Source organism: Strigops habroptila, chromosome 10 (genome assembly GCF_004027225.2).
Source record: "Strigops habroptila isolate Jane chromosome 10, bStrHab1.2.pri, whole genome shotgun sequence".
NCBI lineage: Eukaryota > Metazoa > Chordata > Aves > Psittaciformes > Psittacidae > Strigops > Strigops habroptila.
In genome coordinates, this window is record NC_046359.1 from 28,511,122 (window position 1) to 28,534,252 (window position 23,131).

The following is a 23,131-nucleotide window of genomic DNA, read 5'->3' on the forward strand; positions in this document are numbered from 1 at the left end:
TGATTTAAGTAGCATAGTTCACATGCCTGAACATCGTTTTACACAATCACATGGTCCGAACTTGGGAAGGATATGTAGGCTTTTAATTTAAAACCTTTTCTAACCCTGCTGAATTTATCAAGGATCAAAACAGCAGCAGTAAACAGCAGTTTAACAGATTTCTGCAGATATTCTTGTAAAAACAGTGAGTTAAATATATTTTGTTTCAACATTCTAAAAGCATTCTGTTATACAGATAGATTTATCTCTTTCAGAATTCTGTGGAGTTAACAATTTCCTATTGTATTTGATGGAAGATTACTGCAGTAGAGGGATTCTGGCAAAATTAAGAATATTTTTATTTGTCTGTAAAGTATGAAGATGATGTCTGAAAAATGGGAGTTGTTTGCCCTTCCAATGTTGATCTATACATAAAATAAACTCCTAATGCTGCTTCCAGATGTAGATTATAAAAGCCTGTGCTTTGTACCTATGGTTCCAACTCCAAACCTTGTTTCAATATGTAATTAAAAAGGGTTATATATGTTGAGAGTTATATTTTATAAGATATTCTTTTAAAACTACAATTGTGTAGCAAAATCAAATTAGTTTTGCCCCCAATCTCTGCCAGAGAGCTGCACAAATATCCATAGAGAATCTTTTCTTGTGCAGGAAGTTTCAACTCCAGCATTGTTTCAAATGCAGCTCCTGAAGCCTTCCTCCATCTCCTCCAGAAAACGTGCTCAGGAATGTTACTTTGGCTGTAGTGCCAACATACAATATCATCAGTTAAAATCTACTTATACAAGGCACCCTACTATTTTTAATTAGCAATGGAAAGATGACTTATGGGTTATTCCCATGAAATAAAACATGGCATGACTTAGGAAATTTACAGCGTATTTACTTTTGCCAACATCAATGTTAGCAGAGTGCTACACCAATTTACCTTCAGCTGTGAAGAGAGGGTGCTAAGAAGGGCCTAAGCGACCAGCCCAAATGACAAGAGAGGCAATTTGGAACACAAGATTTGGGATGCTAAAATATGATTTTAATCTCTAACATTTGGTACTTATTGGGTGGTCATTGCATATAACTACTGACTTCAGTAGGATTATAATGTAAACTATTGACCAAAGTGGGCTGGTTTTGAACAATTTTGTCAACATAAAAAAAAAAAACCAAACATATTTTGATCCTGAGGAATTATCTTTGTAACTTCTATGTGCCCAGCCACTAGGCTCTCTTCAGAGACATGCTAACCATACTCTATGCTCAGATAAGATCAGAAATTATCCTATAAAACTCCCAGATAGTTCTGTGGGCAAAGGCTAGCAAGAAGCCTAATAATACAGCTTACAGAAGAACTATTTTACATAAAGTTTCATTAAATTATAATGTTCAATAAAGTCTCTTTCCATCCTTCTGACAGCCTTAAACTGACAATACTGAGTACAATTGAATTCCATTGTAAAATTGCTTTGCTCTTCTGGTATCAGAAAGAACTTTTACTGTAAATGAGAATCCTGATTTTTAAAGAACCAGTCTCTTATACACCAGATAGCTCACGGACAGAGCAACTTCTACCCAATCTGCAGATGTTTTAAAAATTGTAGCCAAATCCTTTTCCTCTTGGGTCATCCACAGAAAACCAGGACTTTTGTCCTACTCCGTGTGCAAGCATACTGCTTGCTCTGACCTTGTGAAGGCTGGCAATATATCCCCTCCTTTCTTTTGTGAATTTTCAAAAGGTGAAAAGAGAACCTGTGTAAAACCTGGTGTTGTCCAAAGGGTTTCTCTCACCTTCACTCCGGGCATTTCTCCCTCTGTGGAGACAACCTTACAAAATTTTGGCAGAGGAAGCTTCAATCAGGTTGCACTGGACTGCCTTCAGCCTTGTGCCAAGGGCTACGCTGCTGAGCTGCTGGCTACTACCCTTGTTCACAATCTGAGGATCCTTTTATGCTATCAGGTATTTTAAGACTTTCATATAAATGAGAGTTAGGGCCACTTTATAATAGTTATGGCCCCTTTGGGCCTATTACAGATTATCAGCAAATGAACTGGCACACAGTTGGCATGCCTTTTTATGTCTTCAGTATACAGTACCATAAACACTTGCTGTCCTCTTATTGGTGGTTAAGTTTAGGCAAATATGTACTCAGGCAGTTTATTAAGTGCATATTATTTTTGTTCTACAAGTACTCCTTCAGAGCTGTTTCAGATTTATTGATGTTTGGAAGCTTTTAAATATCCATTACCTACTTAATTGACCATAACAATTCCCTCTGACTCATTACTTGTGTTTGTTGGAATATATTTAGGCACTTTTTTTAAATGGGTGCTAATAGACCATAGAATCTCCCTTGGAAACCCTATAATAAATCAAGTAAATACCTGGTGAAGTACTATAGTGTTTATTTGTTACTACTTAATTTTATCCTTAACATTCCACGTTTTGAAGATATAAAGTTCCTCAGTTCAAGCTATTACTGACCAAGCTCTCTTTGGTTGTCACTGCTTCTGTATTATTCAGTTTCATACCAGGGTGCACCCATACCAGCTGCTATATTGGCTATCTACTGTCAAAGCCATCCCATCCTTCCCTTCACTTGAAGAGGCAATCACATGCCCTAAGACTAGAATACCTTGTGAAGAATACTTCACTGTAACTGCCAAATTTACATTAAAAAATGTATGCACTATTTGCATTTGACATGCTTTGAAGACTAGTATTTTCTGTGACTTCTGTACATCAGCAGAAGGAAAATGAAGTCTGAAGGAAAAAGCATACCTATGTAAGTATTGGCATTATTTCTGGCCTCTCCCTTTATGTTTTTTTTTTCTCTCTCTGCTGTTTCGCAACACTGACTACTGGAAACAAATTCTAGAAGCAGGAGGTAAGAAGTGAAGACCAATCTGGTGTGTACATTGTGAAGAAGAAGTGCTGCTTGGGCTTCTCCCCATAACCTGGATGTTACTGAAGGAATTGTTCTGAATCCAAAACATTATATCCCCAACAGAGTGGTCCTGGGGGGGTCAAAATTCAATTTGGTGGTGGTCGGAGAGTGTCTCTCCCTGATGCTATCCAACCGGGGTGTATCACAGCGCAGAGACCACACAAGCTCCCATCTCAGTCAAAGCTGGCTTTGGCCTCACTGCCATTCCTGCTTAGCTTTGCTCCACACTGTCTCCTCCACACATACTCAGTGATGCTGAGATGATGAAAACAGTGTATTTCTGCCACTGTCTGCTGCTCTGGGCAGCTGTTTCTTTGGACTCTGTGAAACACTGCAACCAAGGAGAAGGGCAGGCATTACTTCTGACACAAGAAGGTGAATTAAGAGACTTGTTACCACTGGCCATGTTACCCCTCATCTCTGTTCATTTTCAGCACAGTCGTGGCCATCTGATCCATTCTGTTCCACTTTCTGATTCCCCTGGTCAGACTGTACCTAGTCTGTCCAAGGTCCTTCTGATGTAAACCTACCGCTGTTTATTCTAGTAGCAATGGAGATTTTAATGAACTCCCCAAAATGCTGGGGTTCTTACTGGCTGTATTTTCTCTGTTTTAGTTCATTAAGCCATTGTAGTTAACCTCCTGGTGAGCAATAAATACTATTTCTGTTTTCTTACGTTTGAGTACAAGTTGTCAGCTAGAGAGACATTTTTAAAGTTTTCAAAAGTGCCAGTGATAACCCCTGAAAGTGTTAGCTTTCAGACTGGCCAAACTCCCATTTTCCACAGACTTTTGCAATGGTAAGTAAAATGGCATGTAGTTTTTAATAACAGTGCATTCTCAAATGTGATGATTTTCTACTTTAAAATAAACACATTTTTGATCTGAAAAGTCAAACTGAGGTCCCAAATCATCCAGGAAGCTGCATACATCATGCATATGAATAGTCTTGCACTGAATCAAAATCAGCCTAGGAGTACAGTGATCTGCATGCAGAAATGTTTGCTGGTGCAGCGTCTAAGTGATAAGCTCTTTTGTAACAGGGAGGTGGATAAGGGGGAGGGGGAGAAGGGACAAAGAGAATAAATGCAAACCTTGAGCCCAAAGTAGAAAGGTTCTGGCCAAAAGATGGAAAAAGTTGTATGCAGATGACTTTACTGAAGTATATCACCCAAATATTCTTTAAGGTTGTTTAGTATTTTTAATATCGTTATTTTAAAATCCCACTAAATAGAGTTCTTCATATGTTTTCACCTAACATTTTGCATTACTCTCCAACTTCTCTGTTGCATCTGAAGAGCACAACAAAATCTTTGTGAAATGCCTGTCACCCCAGAACCACGCTTGCTGTGCACTTCTCTATGATTATGAAACTTTGGCAGACGCACTCACTAGCATGCAAAGAGACAAAGTCTCACCCTTAACATGACACAGTTTCAACATCCACTGCCACTGGGTTATAGAAGTATTTTCCATTGTTTGAAAACAAACATGAGAGAAGGCCACAGCAAAATTCAGTCCTAACTTTTGTCTTTTAAGAGCAGAATTACATTTAGGAAGCACCTTCAGATTTTTAATGCACTGTGAAACAAAAGGCATTCTCTTTCTCCTGTTAGAAACTTGTTTGAAACTGGTGTACATGTTTCTGCAGAAACAAAGCTGTGCCTCAGCACTTTAGGAAAACTACAGGGAATGTCTTGTGTCAGTACATTTCAGTTTTACATGTGCTGTAAAATGGATTTTTATTTTGTGTATGTTTCTCTCAGTTAAAATCTTATCAAATGCAGAAAGATAACACACATTTCTTCCTGTTATAAAATAAAAGCACAAACATCAATCATCTAAAATCACTGACATGCACCCAGAAATAAAAACAAATATGCTCTGTAACAGTTCGCTGCTATTATCTGTTGAGAAGCACTGTCGCCCTTTCTACCGAGTACCGGAACATGGCTGCCCTCACAGGAATGTAAACTTGGCATTAACCCTGGCAGATTCCCACTCCTTGCCCTCTCTCATTTAACATTAACTCACTCCTATACTGTTATCAGAAGGTAAAGGTCATAGCTTTATTTACACAATACAGCACTATACAAACAGTCATTAAACAAGAAAATCTTGCACCAAATAAACATGAAGCAAAAAAACAATGTTGACCTCGCTAACGGGAACTCCCCCTGGAAGTACCTTGTCATTCCCCATCTGAGGTCAACGGTGCTGGTCTATCCTTCCAAATATTAACTGCCCGTCACTGCTTCTCCACATACCCAACTCCCACGCAAGAGCCAACTAAGGACTTTCTTACGTTCCAAACCCAGGAGAAATTTAGAAAGCATCCTACTGTTGGCAAGACCGCATGGTTCATATCCTATTCCCACAGCCTTTACTCATCCTTCCACAGCTGGAAACCTTGTCAAAGGCTCTCCTATACGACAGCAGCCTTTAGCACAATACATAAGCTGGGCAGATGGCAGGGTGGACTCCCTCGGCCTGAATGCCAGAAGCCTGGGAACCAACCCTCCTTCCTGCTTCTCATCTCCCTCAGCCCCGCTCCTCTCCACCCCAGCCCACTGCCTTTTCCTGCGGGGAAGACATCCTGCTTATTTATGAATTTCATGACTGCTGGCCTGCATACATCCAGCAAGAAAAAGTGCAAAGAGAGCAGGAGGCCACTGAGTAAAATCCTGTCAGAGCCGATGTTCAGTTTGGAAACTGGAGCAAAGCACAGCATGATTCCAGCCCAGGGTGCAAACCCAGCCAGGAGCACTGGTCAGATGGCGTGGCTTGGGCAGCAGTCCCCAGAGACACTGGGACTCAGACGCACACACGTGCTGCAGCACAATTCACTCCTCGCTTCCTGCTTTTACTGAAGGTGATGGAAATAGTTTGTTGCTCACTTGCTCCAGAAGCAAACTGTAACTTCTCTGTAGCAGACTCCTGCAATGAGCAGACAACTGCAACAGGCAGTTTGTGTGGGGAAGGGCTTGAGTTCAGGATAGTCCCGTGCTTAGGACTGAATATGCTACATGAGCGTCCAAGGTCTTTCTTGCCCTCCTTCATGGACCATAGCTCAAGCACCGACTGAACTAAACCTTAGCTGTTTAGGGTTGCAATAAGATGATAGTTACATACTTCAAAGCAAATTTAAACCAAAATGCTCTCTGCCTAGTTTTGTATTTTTAAAAGCAAAAGAAAAAAAAAAAGGGGGGGAGGGAGAGAAGGGGAATTTTATTTGGCTGATGGCACTCAGAAATAACACAGTAAGGTAACTTGGGAGAATGATGACTTTTAACATGTTAACCACTGACCATGCAACATTTTCATGAGTGTAAATATAACTTCTTGCCACTCTGCCAAGGTTGCACTGAATCATACAACCGCCAGTGAAGTCAGACTTTCTAAATATTCTTATTTCACATATAAACACACTAATGAAAGTGCTTTTAATTTTCGGTAGTAGTTCTTTCTGAAACACTGGTGTGTGTTGCCCCGATAAATGGGAATGATGGGAAAACTGATCATCCAAAGAAAAATTTAGTTAGTGTTCAAACAAGTTGTTAGGGTATTTGTGTACGGAAAAAGCCCGGAGGTATTCAAGGATTGGCCTCAGCATATTTATATTTGCATTGTCTTCAATTCAGTGTTAATATATCCTTCATCACAACTAACATATTAATTGCGGAGTGCACAGAAAGCTGCAGCAAGTTACAGGCTGGATTATTGTTTCATATTGCGGAGGAACATTATGACCCACAGTTACAAATGAGGACTCCCCCATGACCAGGTGCTGTAGTATTTGAAGGCAACATCTCACAGACCTTACATTTGAAACCAAAAGAATGAGTTAACCCAAAGCAGGTGACACTAATTTCCCAGCTAAGATATCTTTCATCCTATCAGGTGAACTGTAGTTGTGTATGTAGCTTCCTTCTTTCGTATTTCAGAGAGAGCACCCCTTTTAATCACCTGAATGGTCTTGGAGCACACCAGAGATCACACAACAGACATGCAACTACTGGCCCTTCAGGTATTCACTGAAACAAGGTTTGTAGCTCACACAGTTATTCTCTAAATCATATATGAACTGGGGACACCAGCATTTATGTTAATGAAGTGGTACCCCATTCTAGTGCTGGTATCCAAGCCTGGGGAGACAGCAGTTCTTTGTATGTATTTCAGGCCAGAATGGGCCACTTGTGTCACCTCATTTGAACTCCTACAAGAAGAGACAGAAACACCCACTGGATGCTACTGCCCTCAGCCCAACAACTGCGGGTGAAACAAGAACATGTAACATTTACACAGATCTGCAAAAAGTGCACAGGAACATTAAATGTCAGTACAAGAGACGAATATGGAACTGGCAGTTTCTTAACCCAGTTTGTTGCAACTTCTCTATATGAGAATATATATTAAGCCAAAAATTACTGACTTTAAACACAATAAACTCCAGGGACAGGTGACAGTGAACATAGTCCACAACCTTTCATCGTCAAGTTCAAAGTGCAGTTCAGCTCACAGGCGAAATGAGATTCATAGTCTAGCCTTTAATTCCTGAGGCTTGCATACATTTTTTCAAAGCAGTGCAATTGCATAACACAAACAACAACAACAACTGCCAGAAACTGTGATTGAAACTTCTCTAGTGTCTGATTGACTCTACTTGTATTATCAGGCCCCAGCTTGACATGTGCCTAAATAGCTGAATGCCAGATGAGAGGGAAGGTGGCAGGAATAATGCAAATATTTCTATTAAGTTGTTGAAGTGTTGTTGACACGACGACAGTAACATTATACCCTTAACAATGCCACACTGAAAATTATCCTGAAGTTTATCTATCATGCAAGATGCATTTAGTAACAGCAGCACCTTTATATATAAAAACTGTGATGTTCACCTTTATTTCCAACATAAACTCGATAAACAGAAGGAAGGTATGTAATTCCAGTGAGCACAGATAATTGGACAAGTCTGGGAACAAGTGCTGGGCCAGTTGCAAAGATGTAACTTACAGAAGAATTTCTCTTGCCAAACAGGAGTTAGCTTTCTCTTTGAACTTCAGGGGAAATGAGGATAAACTAGTTATTATAAAAGATGATCATTTAGTATCATCATAGCACTTTCTAAAAATCTAACCAACAAGCCAAAGCATGAACTAAAGCTAGTTATTTACTTCCAAAAATATAACTATGTTTAGCTCCAAACAAATACTTCCACATACATGGCTGAAAAAAGATCAGAAGGTATAGCAGCTATTTTGAAACCTGCATTTCCATCAAACATCTTAGTTTATTTATATATTCCCCACTTTCCTTGAAGTATTGCCCACACAAGCAGCACTTCCCACTTTGGAGAATAACCATTAATTTCACACCACAAAGTTTTTTCTAGAGATATAATTACACAGAAGACAAGTATTCTTTATTAAAATATCTGAAGGCATGTTAGGTAGTTATAACTGGTAGTTATTCAGGAGCATAGGTTTTCTTTTCTTCCCCCCCCCCCTTCCATTCCTTGTTTGCCAGCTAGTAAGAGCTTTGCAGACGTAAAGGAGTGACTTGATCCCAATGCATTTTTAATGTTGTAATAAATGATGCAGTGAGGTGTGGAATAATCAGGCTGAAACTCTTCTGTGCAAGACAGACAACTATTCTAATACATGCTTGACATCAACAAATGCATTCTCCCAGGGCCTGGCACACTACAAATGGTGACGTTTTCTTATGGTTAATTATTTTAAAATAATCTCTAACTTCTTCCTTACACTTGCATTTTATAGAGTAACTATATATATAGGATATACATTTTACAAATAGTTGAAGCTGCTACTATCCCCCAGTTGGGCAAATGAGTTATTCTTATGGACCTAACTATATCCAGACCCAAAAGCCTGCGTCAAAGCAGAATACAGCTAAATCTGTTCCTAATGTTGTACCTGTTGCCTTTTTTAATTTCTGCTTTCATCCTACAACTCATGTAACTTCTTATCTTTTGCCTCTCTGATAATCACCCAATAAAACATGCCATTTACAATTTTAAGTTTTACTATAGCATGCCAAAGTCATGTCAGCAAAGTCTCTGAATCTGAGAGTATCCTACAAAGTTTAAATTACTACACATTTTCTCATCAGAATGACATTTCTCTTGGGATTGAAGCATTTTGATGATAAAAAGTCATAGAAAGAACGCGAGCACACAAAGCAATTCAATGCAGCTAAGAGCCAACACACAGCAGAAGCTACATATAAGACAAGGGAAAAGAGGGAGAAAAGAGAAAGAGAGGAGATAAAGAGGATGTGTGCCAAAGGATGGGAGCAGCAAGGGAAGAGGCAGAACGAATGCACACTCATATAAAGAAGGGGAAGGGAATTTTACCAATTCTTTCTTGCCGGATCACAGAAATCACTAAACTGACTGCTAATTACAAAGTGTCTAAACTCCAGTTTCCAGGAAGAGGAAATTAGCTCAAATCTTTTCATGGAAACAAAATCCTTCACTTTCTAAAGTACCAATCTTGTCTGTTTCCCATATGATGGATACTTGTAAACTCTGAAGTTGCCATGTTATACTATCTAAATGTACAAATACATGGCTTTGGAAATAAATGCAGACAACAAATAGGAAATGTGATATTGGCAGCAAAGGTAAGAAATGTGTTGGATCTTCAGCACTTGAAAACAAACCTATGCAAAGTGGTAGGGCTGAAAGTCCAACCCAGTATGCAAACATCATACCAGTGTTGGAGATTAAAGATGGAGATTAAGAGCTGCAGCTAGCAAAATTGTTTTCTAAAGAAAATTGGATTTTTGACTGAAAGACTACTTTCACAGAGATTTATTTTCCTCAGAAGATGCAATATCCTGCTGTTTGCTATGTCTCTGGAAAGAAGACTCCTCCTCTGAGAAGTTCCTCTTTGAATCCCAGTTGGTGGGAAAGCCAATGGCTTCTGTAGAAGTTACCATTCAGTCCTGGTTACTAAACATGTGGAATTCACCTCTTTTGATTTCTGGTACTCAGTATGAATCTAGGGATGTGACAAATTCCACATTCTCATCTTGATGTTTTGCTCAAGAAATCTGAGACTGCATGTCCTTGAGATGACTACCCCAAATCAAAACTGATAAACTGAAAGAGGGTGAGAAGAGCAAGAGAATATCAAAACACAGTTAGATCCAGAGAACACAGAATTTATAGTAGACAGGACAGAAATGTAACACAAAACCTGTAAAGCATGCTGCTTGTGAAAGCCCACGTTTATCACAAGCAATGACAGGCTGCTAAAAACAAATAAAAAGAGAGAGGAAGGGTGAAATGACAAGATAAAAGACTTAAACACATTAACATCAGAGTGAAAATTTTCAAAGTAATTCCTTACATTTAATAATAAAAGCCTATCCCTAAATCATTCTTCAGTACAGTGCAACAATATGCACTTTCGTGTGTATGTGTGCATGGGTGTTGAAGATTAGAGATCTGGGCGGGGGTGGGGGGTGGAGGGAGGTTCAAATAGATGCAGGGTACTTGCAAGCAAATCAGAATTGTCTGCAAAGAGACACTTCCTGCTGGTGACTAAGCCTTCACCCAAACAGTCAAGAGGAAGGGGCACAAGTAAAGCATTGCAAACGACCATCCCGATTGTATTCAAGTGGAGACAACTAGGACAAACAAACTCAGGAAGTGGCAGGGAGTTAGAAACCAAGAGGAAATCTATGGCACAGAGAGGAAAGTGAAGAGATTGCACCAATCTGCAGAAAGGTCACCTCTGGGTCACACTGTGCCAAGCTTTTTCAAAACCGCTTTATTTGGACTATAATACAAAACTGGCACACACAGCTGGCGACTGCTGCAGAGGCTATTCAAATGTTAACATTCTCAATGGTAAACAGCCTAAAAAAGTTCTATGTAAGCAAATTGGAACAAACAACTAATCTAAATCTGGTTGCTGAGAGACAGAGGATTTCAGCCAAAACCAGCCTGAAGCCTCAAGAATACTTTATTTTTGACCAAAAAAAGTACCTGTAGATGACGCCATGTTGGTGAAGAAACATGAGTGCTGATGTGACCTCTGCTGCATAAAAGCGGGATCGAGGTTCATCAAATTTGCGTGAGCGCTGGATTTGAAACATTAGGTCTCCTCCATTTACATATTCCATGACGAAAAAGAGGCGGTCCTGAAATTAATTAAACAGTGCTATTTAGCTAATTTCTTTTAGCAACACAAAGGACTGCTTGAAGCTACACTTTAGGTGACTGGAGCATTTATGTCAAGAAATGAAAGAAACAAATGCTACAATTCTGAAAAAGGAAAAGCTGACAACCAAAATCCCCCAAACCTAAAGAAAACGAGACAAGAGTCTCAAAGTGAGAAATGAGACAAAGGGAATAGAATCAAAATGTAGTAATAACCCAGAGAGACACAAATCTTCTCACATCAACAAATACAGATGGAATTATAATCAATTTTAGGTAATAATGGAGATACTTAAATGTTGCTGTTTCTTTTAAAGTTTAGCCATAACAATAAAGAGATAAAGTCAATTCTGCCAACTATTGACAGGTTGCTGGGTGAATTTCGGGCTCTTCATTTCTTCTCTTATCTTCTACCAACTACTTTGTCTGCAAAGCATCTTTCCCAAATTATGTAAAAACAAATTAGGATTGATAAACTATAGAAACCAGTGCTGCCAATCTCAAACACTTACATAGGACTTTTTGAATTGCCTCACCTCTCATAAGACAATGAAATATAACTACATTATTAAAATATATATTAGGTTGTTTTTATTTTCATCTGATGCATATCACTCTGAAGTTTTCAAGCTTATTTCCATGGTGGAGAATTATAAATGAACTTTACTTGAGAACTGAGATTCTCAAGCAATCACCCTATTTTGGCGTGTTTCAGAAAAAAATAACCTCTCAAAAGTTAAGCACTCAGTGAAATAGTCAGAATTGAGAACATCAGTAAATTAAATGTGTGCTTGGCATCTTGAATCATTTATGGTCTAAACTGGCAATGCAGATAAAGACAGAAGCAAAGAAATGACACACCTCCGCTTGATATAATTTAGATCCTATCTTTTGTAAATGTTTCTTAAAATTTTTATAGTTCTCCCTAATCTATATTAACAGCCATAAATCGTCACCTCTTTGCCCATTCACCCTTGGTTTGAAGCCTAATTCACATTCTTTATTTCTTTACTGTAAACCATCTACATCTATATGCACATCAGTTTAGACAAGGAGGAGGTAATTCTCATGTCACGTGGTGAACGGATCTGTGCATATACTCCTCACTCATGTGACACAAACATTTCATTCTCCGGTCACACAATATACTAGTGTATAATCATGGGACTTCACCAAAAGGAGCCCCTCTCCAGCTTTCACATCACACTGCAGTTAGGCTGTAGCTCATGGTGTCTGGTGTGCTGGATTGAAGAAAAGGAGACAAGATGCAACACTGCTTTGGACAAGCAAAACCAACAGAAGACGGAAGTTAATTAACCTCCTACAAGTGAATCCAAGCCTGCAGATTACATAGTTTATATGTATGAGTCCAGAAATTCATAAATGTTTGCCATTTGTCTTTAATCATGTACTCTACAGCTTAGATTCAAGGCTCAGCACTTAAAAATAACCTTAAACTTAAGCGTGTGCATTAATCCTGCTCATTAACTGCCTAAATGTTATACTTATCAGGGATGTTTCCTGCAGAAGGCTAGAAATGTTTGGCTGACTTTTTGCTGATTACAGAAAAAGGATGCAGGAAAAAAACCTGTGCCTTTCCCCCCATATCTTGGGAACACAGAGACTGCCAGACTGGATCAAATTCAGGATCCAGGTGGACTGGCATTCTTGGTAAAACATCATTAACAACTTTGGTACATTTTCCAACATTTTTCTTACCATTCCCTGCTAAGGAAAACCTAGTGCAGAATTGCATCAATTCTGGCCGTACCATGCACTCAAATGAGCATGCCTTCGGAGTCATCCCTTTGTTCTTTTTTGCAATGCTCAGCACCACTGATGATAAACATTCAAAATCATAGCGCAGATCTCTTGACATTAGTGTAGGCTTTAAATATCACCTTCTTTGCAACATCCCTAAGAAGAAGATGCAGGCATTGTCCTTTGTTACAGACTGAGTATTTCTGAAGAGCAGTGTGAGTATGAGTGTCCCTTTGCAACACAGGCTGGGGAGTGTCTGACGAACATTTGGCTAAAGTATCTTCTCCTAACACTTGTTGAAATTGAACCTTACACTGCTATTTTAACCTTTCCAAAGTCAACAGTCTCGATGTGAGTAGGCACAGCCAGGAAAAGGAAACTGCAATTCTCACTCTCCTGAGCAGCCATACTCATTCCCAACATTGCTAGCTTTCTGCTGCACCCGAATCACAAGTATAAAACAAATGATGCTGATGCAAAGCGATTGTGCAGTGTCTTACAACTGTGACTCCCGAATGGCGATCCTCAACTTGCCACTGATTTGAGACAGTTATACCACTGCTCTGCCAGCTGCTAGGGACGGTGCATAACCCTTTCCCTCAAAAAAACAATGCAAAAAGGCTAGTTGACACAATTGCATAGATCAGGGCTACTTCCTAACATGTCAGGATATACACGGTATCATTTTTATATTAGATACTCTATGTTTGATCCAAGCAGAACCAACGTTTTTTGTGACACTCACAAAATGCCTAATTGCTGATTCTAAATATCAGAAATTGTGTTTAGCTAAAACTTCAAGATCTTTTACTTTGGCTCAGTCCTTTTTAGAACATTTCCAGTTTAGCCAACCAAAAATTTACCCTGGATTGTTCAGCAGAATGTTTTATCATTAGACAGTCTAAATGAAAGCTTTAGCAGCAGCTCCATTCCCAGAGCTGGAGAGTGCTCACTCTCGTGTCCTCTTTCACATCTTCCTTATTACGCACATCCTATTCCCAATTGGAAGGGATATTTCTGGCAGATTCTGAAGCTTAGTTGACTACCTCTTCAAAAGTATACCTACTAAAACCAGAATTAACAGCTCAGTGACTGAAATTGCTCTGTTGCATTTCTGTGCTACACACTGGTATTTCAAGTTACTTTTCCAGCTTTCATGGTTGCACATTTCAGCTTCCTGATGGGAATTTACAGGTAGAAAAAAGAAACTTTGAAGGGTCTGTTCTGTTTGCAGTGAGTCTGGGAAAGGGTCTGATTTTGAGAGATGAAAAATACTAATTTGCACTCACTAACATGGGGTAAACAATAAGATGCACAATATGCATGTGCAATGCAGGCCAGAGTTTCAGCATTAGAAGGTGCCATCTTTTTCATGAAATACATTCAGCCCCTATGAAAACTACTTTCTTCAAACCACTCTCTCGTCTGTTTTTGGTCAGGACAATGACAAGATCAGCTGTGACTCAAATTTACGTGAAAAGAGGATGCAAGAGAAGAGAAAATATTTTACAAATATGAGCTGAGATTGGTTAAATTCATTTTTCTTCTCTTTCCCAGAACCTGAACAACAGACACACTACTTTCCCCCCCACGTTCATTAAAAATTAGTGATCAAAATAGAGGTTCCTAACCCTCTGAGTATTTCCTTTCTATGATAATGTAAGCACACACACAGAGTGACCCAATGAGACCTCTGACTTCAGTGCAGAGAGGATTTAATCCTCAAATAGTGATTGTGAAATAACTGTATGCTGCCTGATATATGCATATGTACCTGGTGACTACATGTGCCACCAGGGTATCATATTGAAGTGGGAGAACATAAAGTGAATGCTCTAAAGAATTATACATTAAGGGACAACACAGCATTTACTCAGTTAAAAATGAGATACAAGGTATGACTTTATCATTGATTGTGTTCCAAGAGAAAATTGGATGGGTTTGGTTTGGACTGCATTATTTTTGGACTCCATTTTCATAACATTTGAGAAGTATGTTTTGATGAACAAAATAAATGTAAAGCAGTCCTGGGAACTCTTCAATTATATAAACCAAAATAAAAGGCAAAATCACAAACAAAGATTTTAGATTAATCCTCTCTTGGCATCTATAAAGCAAAAGAGAAGTACCGCAAAGTAAACTAATATGTTTTCTGAAGTAATTAGATTCTTTACAGGGTTTATTTTAGCCCTTAATCATACCTGCTTTTCCTTGAATTTCTCAAAAGGTATGGTTGAATGAGAATACTTAAAATAATAAATGGAAAGAAAAACAGAGCAGAGAGCATGGGTAAGAGATTTTAAAAGCAAAGTGGACATGAAATAAACTGGCTAGAAGTCAAGACAAAAAAAGTTCAACTTCATTCTGTATTTCCCTAGTATTTTCTGACTATAAATTTAACTACTATACTGGAATGCCTAACTGTCTGTCTGAACATTTCTATCATTCCAGTCTCACCTCTTGATTTTCTTAATTCAGACAGTCTCCTGCATGCTTTGTGTCTTCATCAAAACTGGACTCCAAAAGCAACTTCTTGTCTAGTCTCTCCCTGTCACTATCTGGACTTCACTTGTCACGCAAACTAGAAACCTGGTTTCACCTTTTCTCTCATTCTACTCCTTTAATTGTGCCCCAATTCCATTTTTCATCCTCCTTGACATTCAATACAGCTCTACAGTAAATCCTACTAACCAATCCTTCATTCTTTCTTCTGATTATTGCCAGAGCCTTCCTTCTTCAAAACCATTCTCTGATTTGTAGTTTTACTTACATGCTTTTTGTTAACATCAGCCTGTACATTATGTGCGCTCCATGCCAGTTTATATTCACTTTTTTTTTTTAGACATTTTTCTACTGGATAGAGCTTCTACCTTTTGTTTCTTTTAAAATAATGTACATGTGTTTTATTTGGAAAAGGGGAGGTGATTTCCAAAAACATCAATAGTAATAAACTCTCAGGACATAACAGACTCAGTTTTTGTGAAGCTCCTTTTTCTGAAGGTGTGATTAATGACCAAGACCTTCCTAACAGTAAGAACATATAATCTTGCCAATCAGTTTTGATTTAAGAGATGACACTATAGAGTCTATTACTTGTTTAGATGTGGAATAATACCATTGTTGAGGAACAAGCTTCTACGTAAACCCTGTATGAAAGCTTAGACATGGAAAGACTTTGATGTATTGTTTATATTAATTATTGTGTAGCCCTTAAAAGATTTTTTCTTTAGTTGTTATCAGTCATTAACCTGTCTGTCCTTTGTTTGTTTTCCACTTAAAATCTCATTAACATGAGATTGCAGCTTGAAGACAACCCATTGGCAGACATAAGGCCAAGTACAATTACTACTGCTATCTGAAGAATACAAACTTTTTTTTCCTTTCAATCGAGTCCTGTCAGGTGGGGGACCCAATATGCACTTCAGCACAGCATCGTTACTGAAATATTACAAACCAAAAAAGAAATTACACAGTCTGTCTCCCAGTTTCAAATATGAGATACGCATCCATGCTGCAAGCCTCAGAACAAATATTTTTGCTATTATTTTTTGTCTCCCGTTGTTCTACCCTTACAACACTTAAAAAGAGTGAGTTCAGGAAAAGTATCAAACACAGACTCCTCAATAAAAAAACAAACAAACAAATAAATAAATACAAATAATAAGACTAAAACCAAATCTTACCAGTGCACTTCATTTTTTCCTTCATTTATGTTTTCATACAACTAGCTGTGAATGAATTCTTCCTGATTCTCACTAGTTCCCTAAACTACCTTCTTTGTGTGAATACACGTTTTTCCCCCGATTTCAGAAAGTATTTGAATTAGATTTCTCCAGAGGCTACTGAAAATATCAAGGAAACTAATACGTGTATTAAATATAGGTAAATTTAAATGCAGAAGAGTTCATATTCTAGTAGAGTTGTTACATAATGGAACATGTTCAGCCACCAAACTTGTTGCAAAACAAAGGTAAAAGATATAACTTCGATTGCACAAGAAGTCAGATGAATATATCACCTTGGTATGCTCTGTAAGATGATATTTTATTCATATCATGCATGTATGGAATTCTTTTCCAACTAGTACGAAACTATGATTACTTAACTCTATTTAAACAGGATGCTCAAACAGTTTGTTTAAAATTACCTAAAACTATAGCAACTGTCCCACCCCTCAGAACTTGAATAAACATTTCCTGCTTCTGATGGAAATTGCACAGGCACACTGTATACAAAACTGTATGCAAGAAGCCTTCAACACAGCAAGCAGAAGACTAACTAGGATGGCAGATTCATCTTCTACAATCCCAGCATTAAGAGGGATGAATACAAAAACAAGAGAAAACCCAGGTTCAATACTAAAGAAAACAGCAAAAAGCTCTCTCCTATTCATTTGATTCCTTTTTGAAGTTTACAGTAACAATCTTTAACAGGACACTATGACACCTTATCTGTCTCTGATTTTAGTGTTTATACACAAGGCTAATTGTGTTGTTTTTCCTGTTTTGTACCAGGCGTTCATGCAGTTCCAAATAAGAAGGGAACATTTTCTAAGAATCCCATACTTCTTGGAATAAATGCCCTGTACATAGGAACTGTTATCTTAAATTTCACACAGGATATCTGCATCTTCCACGTAACAAAAATTGCATGCATTCAGATTTTGTATTAAGGGATGTTTTTGTCGATCAGACACATCAAATTTCTCTCAAGCTGGTGAATACTATTCCAGCTAGGGACTTGCCCTGTATTCAATTTTGAATCCAGTTTTTTGCGCTTGAAAGAAAGAATGACCTCAAAGTTAAAACACAGACCAGAGAGAATCAGAGAACCACACAAAATCGGACAAAGCCGTCTTGCAAGGTCATCTAGCTTATGTCACAGCTGCCAGGCAGGATCAGCTGTACCTAAGCCAAGGGGAACTAAGCTTTTCAATGCTGCAAGGCAGTCTCTGGGCTCTGTGAGACAGTGATCTAACCGCGAACCTGAACAATCCTGCTGAGTGGACTCCCTTTGGCCAGAAAAGACCTAGAAGCAGAAGCCTCTGCTAGTCTGGTCTGCTGGAGGGCAGGTGGGTTTGTCTGTACCCGATTGCAGTGGGGTCTCTTGCTGTGCCAGAAATGCTCTGTTTCCTTCTCAGTCCCCTCATCATCATCATAAGCCAGTATAGTATTCCTTGAACATAATCTGCCTCACAGGTCAGAAAATTGCATGAGTTCCTGAAATTATTCTGATCAGCTCTTAAAAAATCACCACTGCTAAGCATTCCTTGTCCTCCACTGGTAGTCTGTTTCAGTACTTATAGAAAAATCCACTGGGAAATCTTTTCAGTGCTGCAAATCATTTGCATTACTTATTGTGCTTACCTTACTCAAAATATCAATCCCTAGCTGTGCTGGAAGTTGCATACTACCCTCAGAGAAACACTTCTGTGCTTTCCACCTTTGTTTCTTATGCAAAGAACTGGTCATTGTTTTTTCTTGATTTTACAAAACTGATCACAAAGTGTTTCTATTCTGTTCGCAGAGACCTCAGACATCATGTCAATTGAGAGCCTGTGGGATAAAAATCACTTTTAAAGGCCTGAAAATGGTTTCAAGAAGAGCTGGCCCTCCTTGAGACACTGGAATAATTCTCAAAAAAATCTCTCTCCTATCATACCATATCCTATCATGTGAAGGGCCAGAAAAAGCTACAAATTAGTTTCCGAATAGCGCTTTGAGAATCAGTACAGAGGTTCTCAAAACCTGTACACTGTATTATGGTAAAGATTTGCATTGTAGCATTTACTCATCTATAATGTGAGTCCCTGGAAAAGGGTTTTTGAGCAAGATGTTTGAGATCTCTAACCTTCATAAAGCAGACATGGTATGCCGCTTCTGTCATGGGAGATTTATATTGCCTCTATGTGGAATATCAATTGATACTGGAACAGAATGGGGTTTTTAAAATGTTTTTCATGCCCCTAACGCATCCCATCATACTGTTTCACAAGGAAAACATGGCTGGTGTATGTACATCGAGATAAAGTGGCTGGCTTGGGGTGTGGGACTTACTGTGTGCTAGCAGTACATTACAGAACTACGGAAATTACAACTTAGGATTCAAAGCAGGAAACATTAGCCAGGACCGCTTGGACATCACCTATTCTTTTCAAAAAATGTCAAGGGATGATTAAGTTTTACCTAGACTGGCATTCAAGAAGGAAGTCTTGTTTAATGATTTTTCCAAAGACAGATCAAGAACACTCTAAAGCTGTCCAAAATGAAGAGAAGCCAGCCTGTCCCAAATTCGTAGGGTGTGAAAAATTGCACAGTTTGGTTATCCCTTAGCATTAATACTTCTAGAAAAGTTTAGTTGTTTCAGTTATTCAAAGAATCTAATCCACATTACTGCGGCCAGCAAAATCCACTGACTTAAACATCGCTTTTGAAATGTATGGGCCTTCATCTGTACCATAAATTTTGGAATACAATAAAGTATGAGTATGAATAAAATCTATACCCAGGAAGCTGCAACTAACAATAATATACACATCAGAATAACAAATGAAGGTTGCGTCCCTTACACAGAGCGTTTTACTGTGTAACTTACAAATACCTGATGTTTGAATACAGACTTCCTACTGTTTTTTCAGAGAATGAATTCTGTCGGATTACTATCTGCACCAAATTCACAATGCATTGGATTAGTTGGTGCATCAGGCTCATACTAGAGCAAGTAAAAAGGAAATACAGTTCAAGATGTCATTAATCCTGTTTTCTAAAAAAGATAAAGTTTAGACTAATTCAGTGTAGCACAGAAACAGCAGGCGGAGAGTTGTTCAGCCTGGTCTCCACAGAGATGTCAGTTTACTCACTAAGAATATGACATAAAATTCTAGTTCTACTTCAGTTTCTTGCATAGACAGAGAATTCATATTAATACCTAAATATGGGGTATTTATATTTATATTTATATTTTTGGTTTCTTCCCACTTAAAAAAAAAGAATAGAATTTTTGTGGTTTTTGTTCTTCTCAGTTACTAATGGACATTATGCCTTGTGCCTATGTGAAGGTTTTCGGTGACACCTGTAATGTAATATCTAATGTTCTGACATAGTATCTACAGTGTTTAGTGGTGAGATCCTCTTTAGCTCAGATGGGGTTTAGATCAGGATTAAATTTTTAATGCTCTAATATGTGGAATTTTTTAGCTGAGGGCATGCAACGAAAATGCAGAACAAATCAAATCATTGCCATTTCATCAGCTCCTACCATCCAACCTTAGAAATGAACTGAAATAAAAAGACTTCTAACTTTGGGAAAGTCTTTAACTCCAAATGATCCTGGAGAGATATGTTTTCTGTTGTCGCTGGATTTTTCTGGGACTTGGTGCAAATCTTTCAGTCTGCCCCAAGCTGCAGTTTTGGTAGCCAAGAGCTCCACAGGTCGCTCAGGGAAGGACTGCTGCTCACTGGGACAGCAACCCTGATCCCTGCCTGCTCCCTGAAAGCCCAAGCAAGCCCTGAGACCAGGGACCCCAGAAGTGTGCTAGCTGGTGTAACATGCTCTTTGTGCCCTTCCTGTCATACAAAGGAGAAACACAACTGGAATCCTCTGCAGAAATGGTGTGTTTTGTAGTTCAAAAGGGGTATAAAGTAGGAAAAGCTTCTCAGGCCATTTCCCTAATACCTTCATTTGATGACAGATAAGCTGTGGAAAGCGCCTTTTATGAAATTTTTTGATCTCATCTTCTTTTGGTGGTGTTTGGAAAAAAACCCTGTTCTGATGAGATAATTTTAAAGACCTCTCATTTAATGGCCTGATGCACAGGGCAGAAAATTATATCAAGCCTGCAAAATGTCATTATGCAGAAAATGTTACAATGTGCAGGCAGCTATTAATATTCCTTTGTTCTGATTCTTATAGGAAAAAATATAAACACTGTCTTCCATTTAGAACTATGTAGTTTTTGAAGCCACTTCAGAACTTCTAAGAACAACTTTGAACCTGTTTGTATTCTACCAAAGAGCTTGGACAGAGATGGCACATGTCCTAGGTATCTCCTCAGCCCCTAAGGCTGGTTTTTGAACCTTTCTTGTCTTTATAACTCCCATTTTCTTATGCTGTCTGGGCACCTAGTTTATGTCTTGGAGAACACAAGGAAAGGCATGAAATGCTACACATCCAATAGAGATGACTCCGGAGAATGCAGCCAGTTAGTCCAGCAGCAGTGGTATCAGAAGGAAAAGGAACCCAGTTAAATAAGATAATGAAAATGATGGGACAAAATACTAATTTGACAACCATTTTCTGAGAAATTATCCATCACTGCAGAAAAAAAACAACCCACAACCAAAAGTAATTAGCTGAGTGGACAAGTCCTATATCACTGTCATGATAGATTGCAACAATGCTGTTTGTTTCTAGGGATGCAATCACTGAAAGGCAGAAGCTGTCTTCTCAGACCTATGAAACCATCAGTCGTGTCGTGACTCAGGAGGACACTACAATGTCTTTACCGGTGGCTTACTTGTAAAAAGCTACCCAGACAAAGAAGTCTGTTGAGATATGATTTCCAGTTACAGGTATGAGGACCAGGCATAATGAGCCCAAAAGGGCAGAGATAAAAAAGAGCAGAAATACATGACCATATTTTAGATTTAAATTTCCATAACTGTTTACATTTTCAGAATGTGTAAGAAAAGAAAGCACAGATGTGTAGAGCTTTCCTCTCTCTCCATGAAAAAACACATTTTTGCCATTGCACCAGCCTGTGAAAGGAGAGTGTCTTGCATCACAGAATTCAGCATGGGAAAAACCTGCCCCCCTCCTTCCAGCTCTAAACTGTACTTGTACAGAGTAGAGACACTGTAAAAAGAAAGAAGGCAATGCAGATGGGTACAGAAGTTATTCAAGCATTTGATATGTTGTACTGTAAGTTAACTTGGGTAATAGGAGCTTGACATGAACATTAGCGCATTTATTAAGAAAGAAGTAAACCAGAGTTCTCCCAAAGCTTTCAAACCTCTTTCCCTGTTAGGTGGGAATAAGCTTTGGAAAACTGCTGCAGCAGGGCCAGCTTCTATACGTACTGCTTAGATATTCCATTTATGATGCCCCATATGTTACAGAAACATTTGCTACCAGATATTCTTTACTGCTTTTACTTTGATATTTTTGCCTGAGCAAAAAAGGGGGGGTGGGTGAAAAGACTGGTACTTCCCCACAGCTAATGTGTTTTTTTTCTGAAGAGGAATCACCAAATGAAACTCAGGAAACAAAGTATGAGCATTAAATAGAGGGCTTTTACCAGTTTCTCAGTACAAGCTTTTTATTCTTTGGAGCTGATAATTATCCAGCCTCTAGCTGGCTAGCATTTCCCTTACATTCATCAGTAAGTCATTCATAATTAATGTTCCCATCAGAGTGCTCCTTCATATGTTCTTTATACCTCCTTACTCTTGTAACTAACTCAATCATTTTGCACTAAGGAAAAAACAAAAAAGATTATTCACTGACGCACCTAGGGGCACACAGTATTTTGTATTCAGCAATTTTACACGTCAGAGCACAATAAAACATTCTCTGCCCTTCTTTTAGGACTTGATTTTTTAACTTTTATTCATTAGACCAGGCCACTGACTCCTATAGGACATTTTGTGAGATTAAGTGGTAAGAAATTGGCTCATTTATACTTTTAGAAAGTTTTGGTGGGCGAGAACAGGGAATCTTGTGCTCCATTCAAAAGAAGGAGATGAATGAAGTCTTTGGCAACATAAAGATATTCACTGCACTACAGAGAAACAGCTCTTCTCTATTATGTGAAGCGTTTCAGTAATATTCCCACGTACTTAAAAACAAAGGTCAGCCAGTGACAACAGTTGGTTCTAGCTTGACAACACAGTAAGAACTTCTACTGCAGTGTGATTATCCAGATGGAAAATTTATATGAGATACTGTCATATCAGTTCACAAACTATGCCCTGGATGCCAGAAATAACTTAAAGTCTCTTTTTACTCGAACATGATGTTCTGAATAGTAAAAAATAGTTGCATTTGTACTAACAAAACCTTGCTGAGGATTTCAAGTTTCATAAAATGAGACATTAGCATGAGTAACTGGTGTTTCCACTCACATGAAAGAAAAACAGCATAGTATTATTTTGCAGTCTTTACCAAAGAGACTTTCTCTTTGGGAACCTGGCTGAGCCAGAACAAAGTAACTATGACAGAAAAATAGATGTGTTGCTCTCTAA

General features: G+C 38.5%; 1 protein-coding gene across 1 annotated transcript in view; it reads right to left on the reverse strand.

Moving 5' to 3' along the window:
* The window catches only part of PRKCE (protein kinase C epsilon), a 286,416-nt gene that overhangs the window by 40,815 nt on the left and 222,470 nt on the right, over nt 1-23,131 (reverse strand). Inside the window, exon 11 of the mRNA XM_030499576.1 lies at nt 10,956-11,110. Coding sequence (XP_030355436.1) covers nt 10,956-11,110 — 155 coding nt within the window. The remainder of the gene's footprint in view (nt 1-10,955; nt 11,111-23,131) is intronic.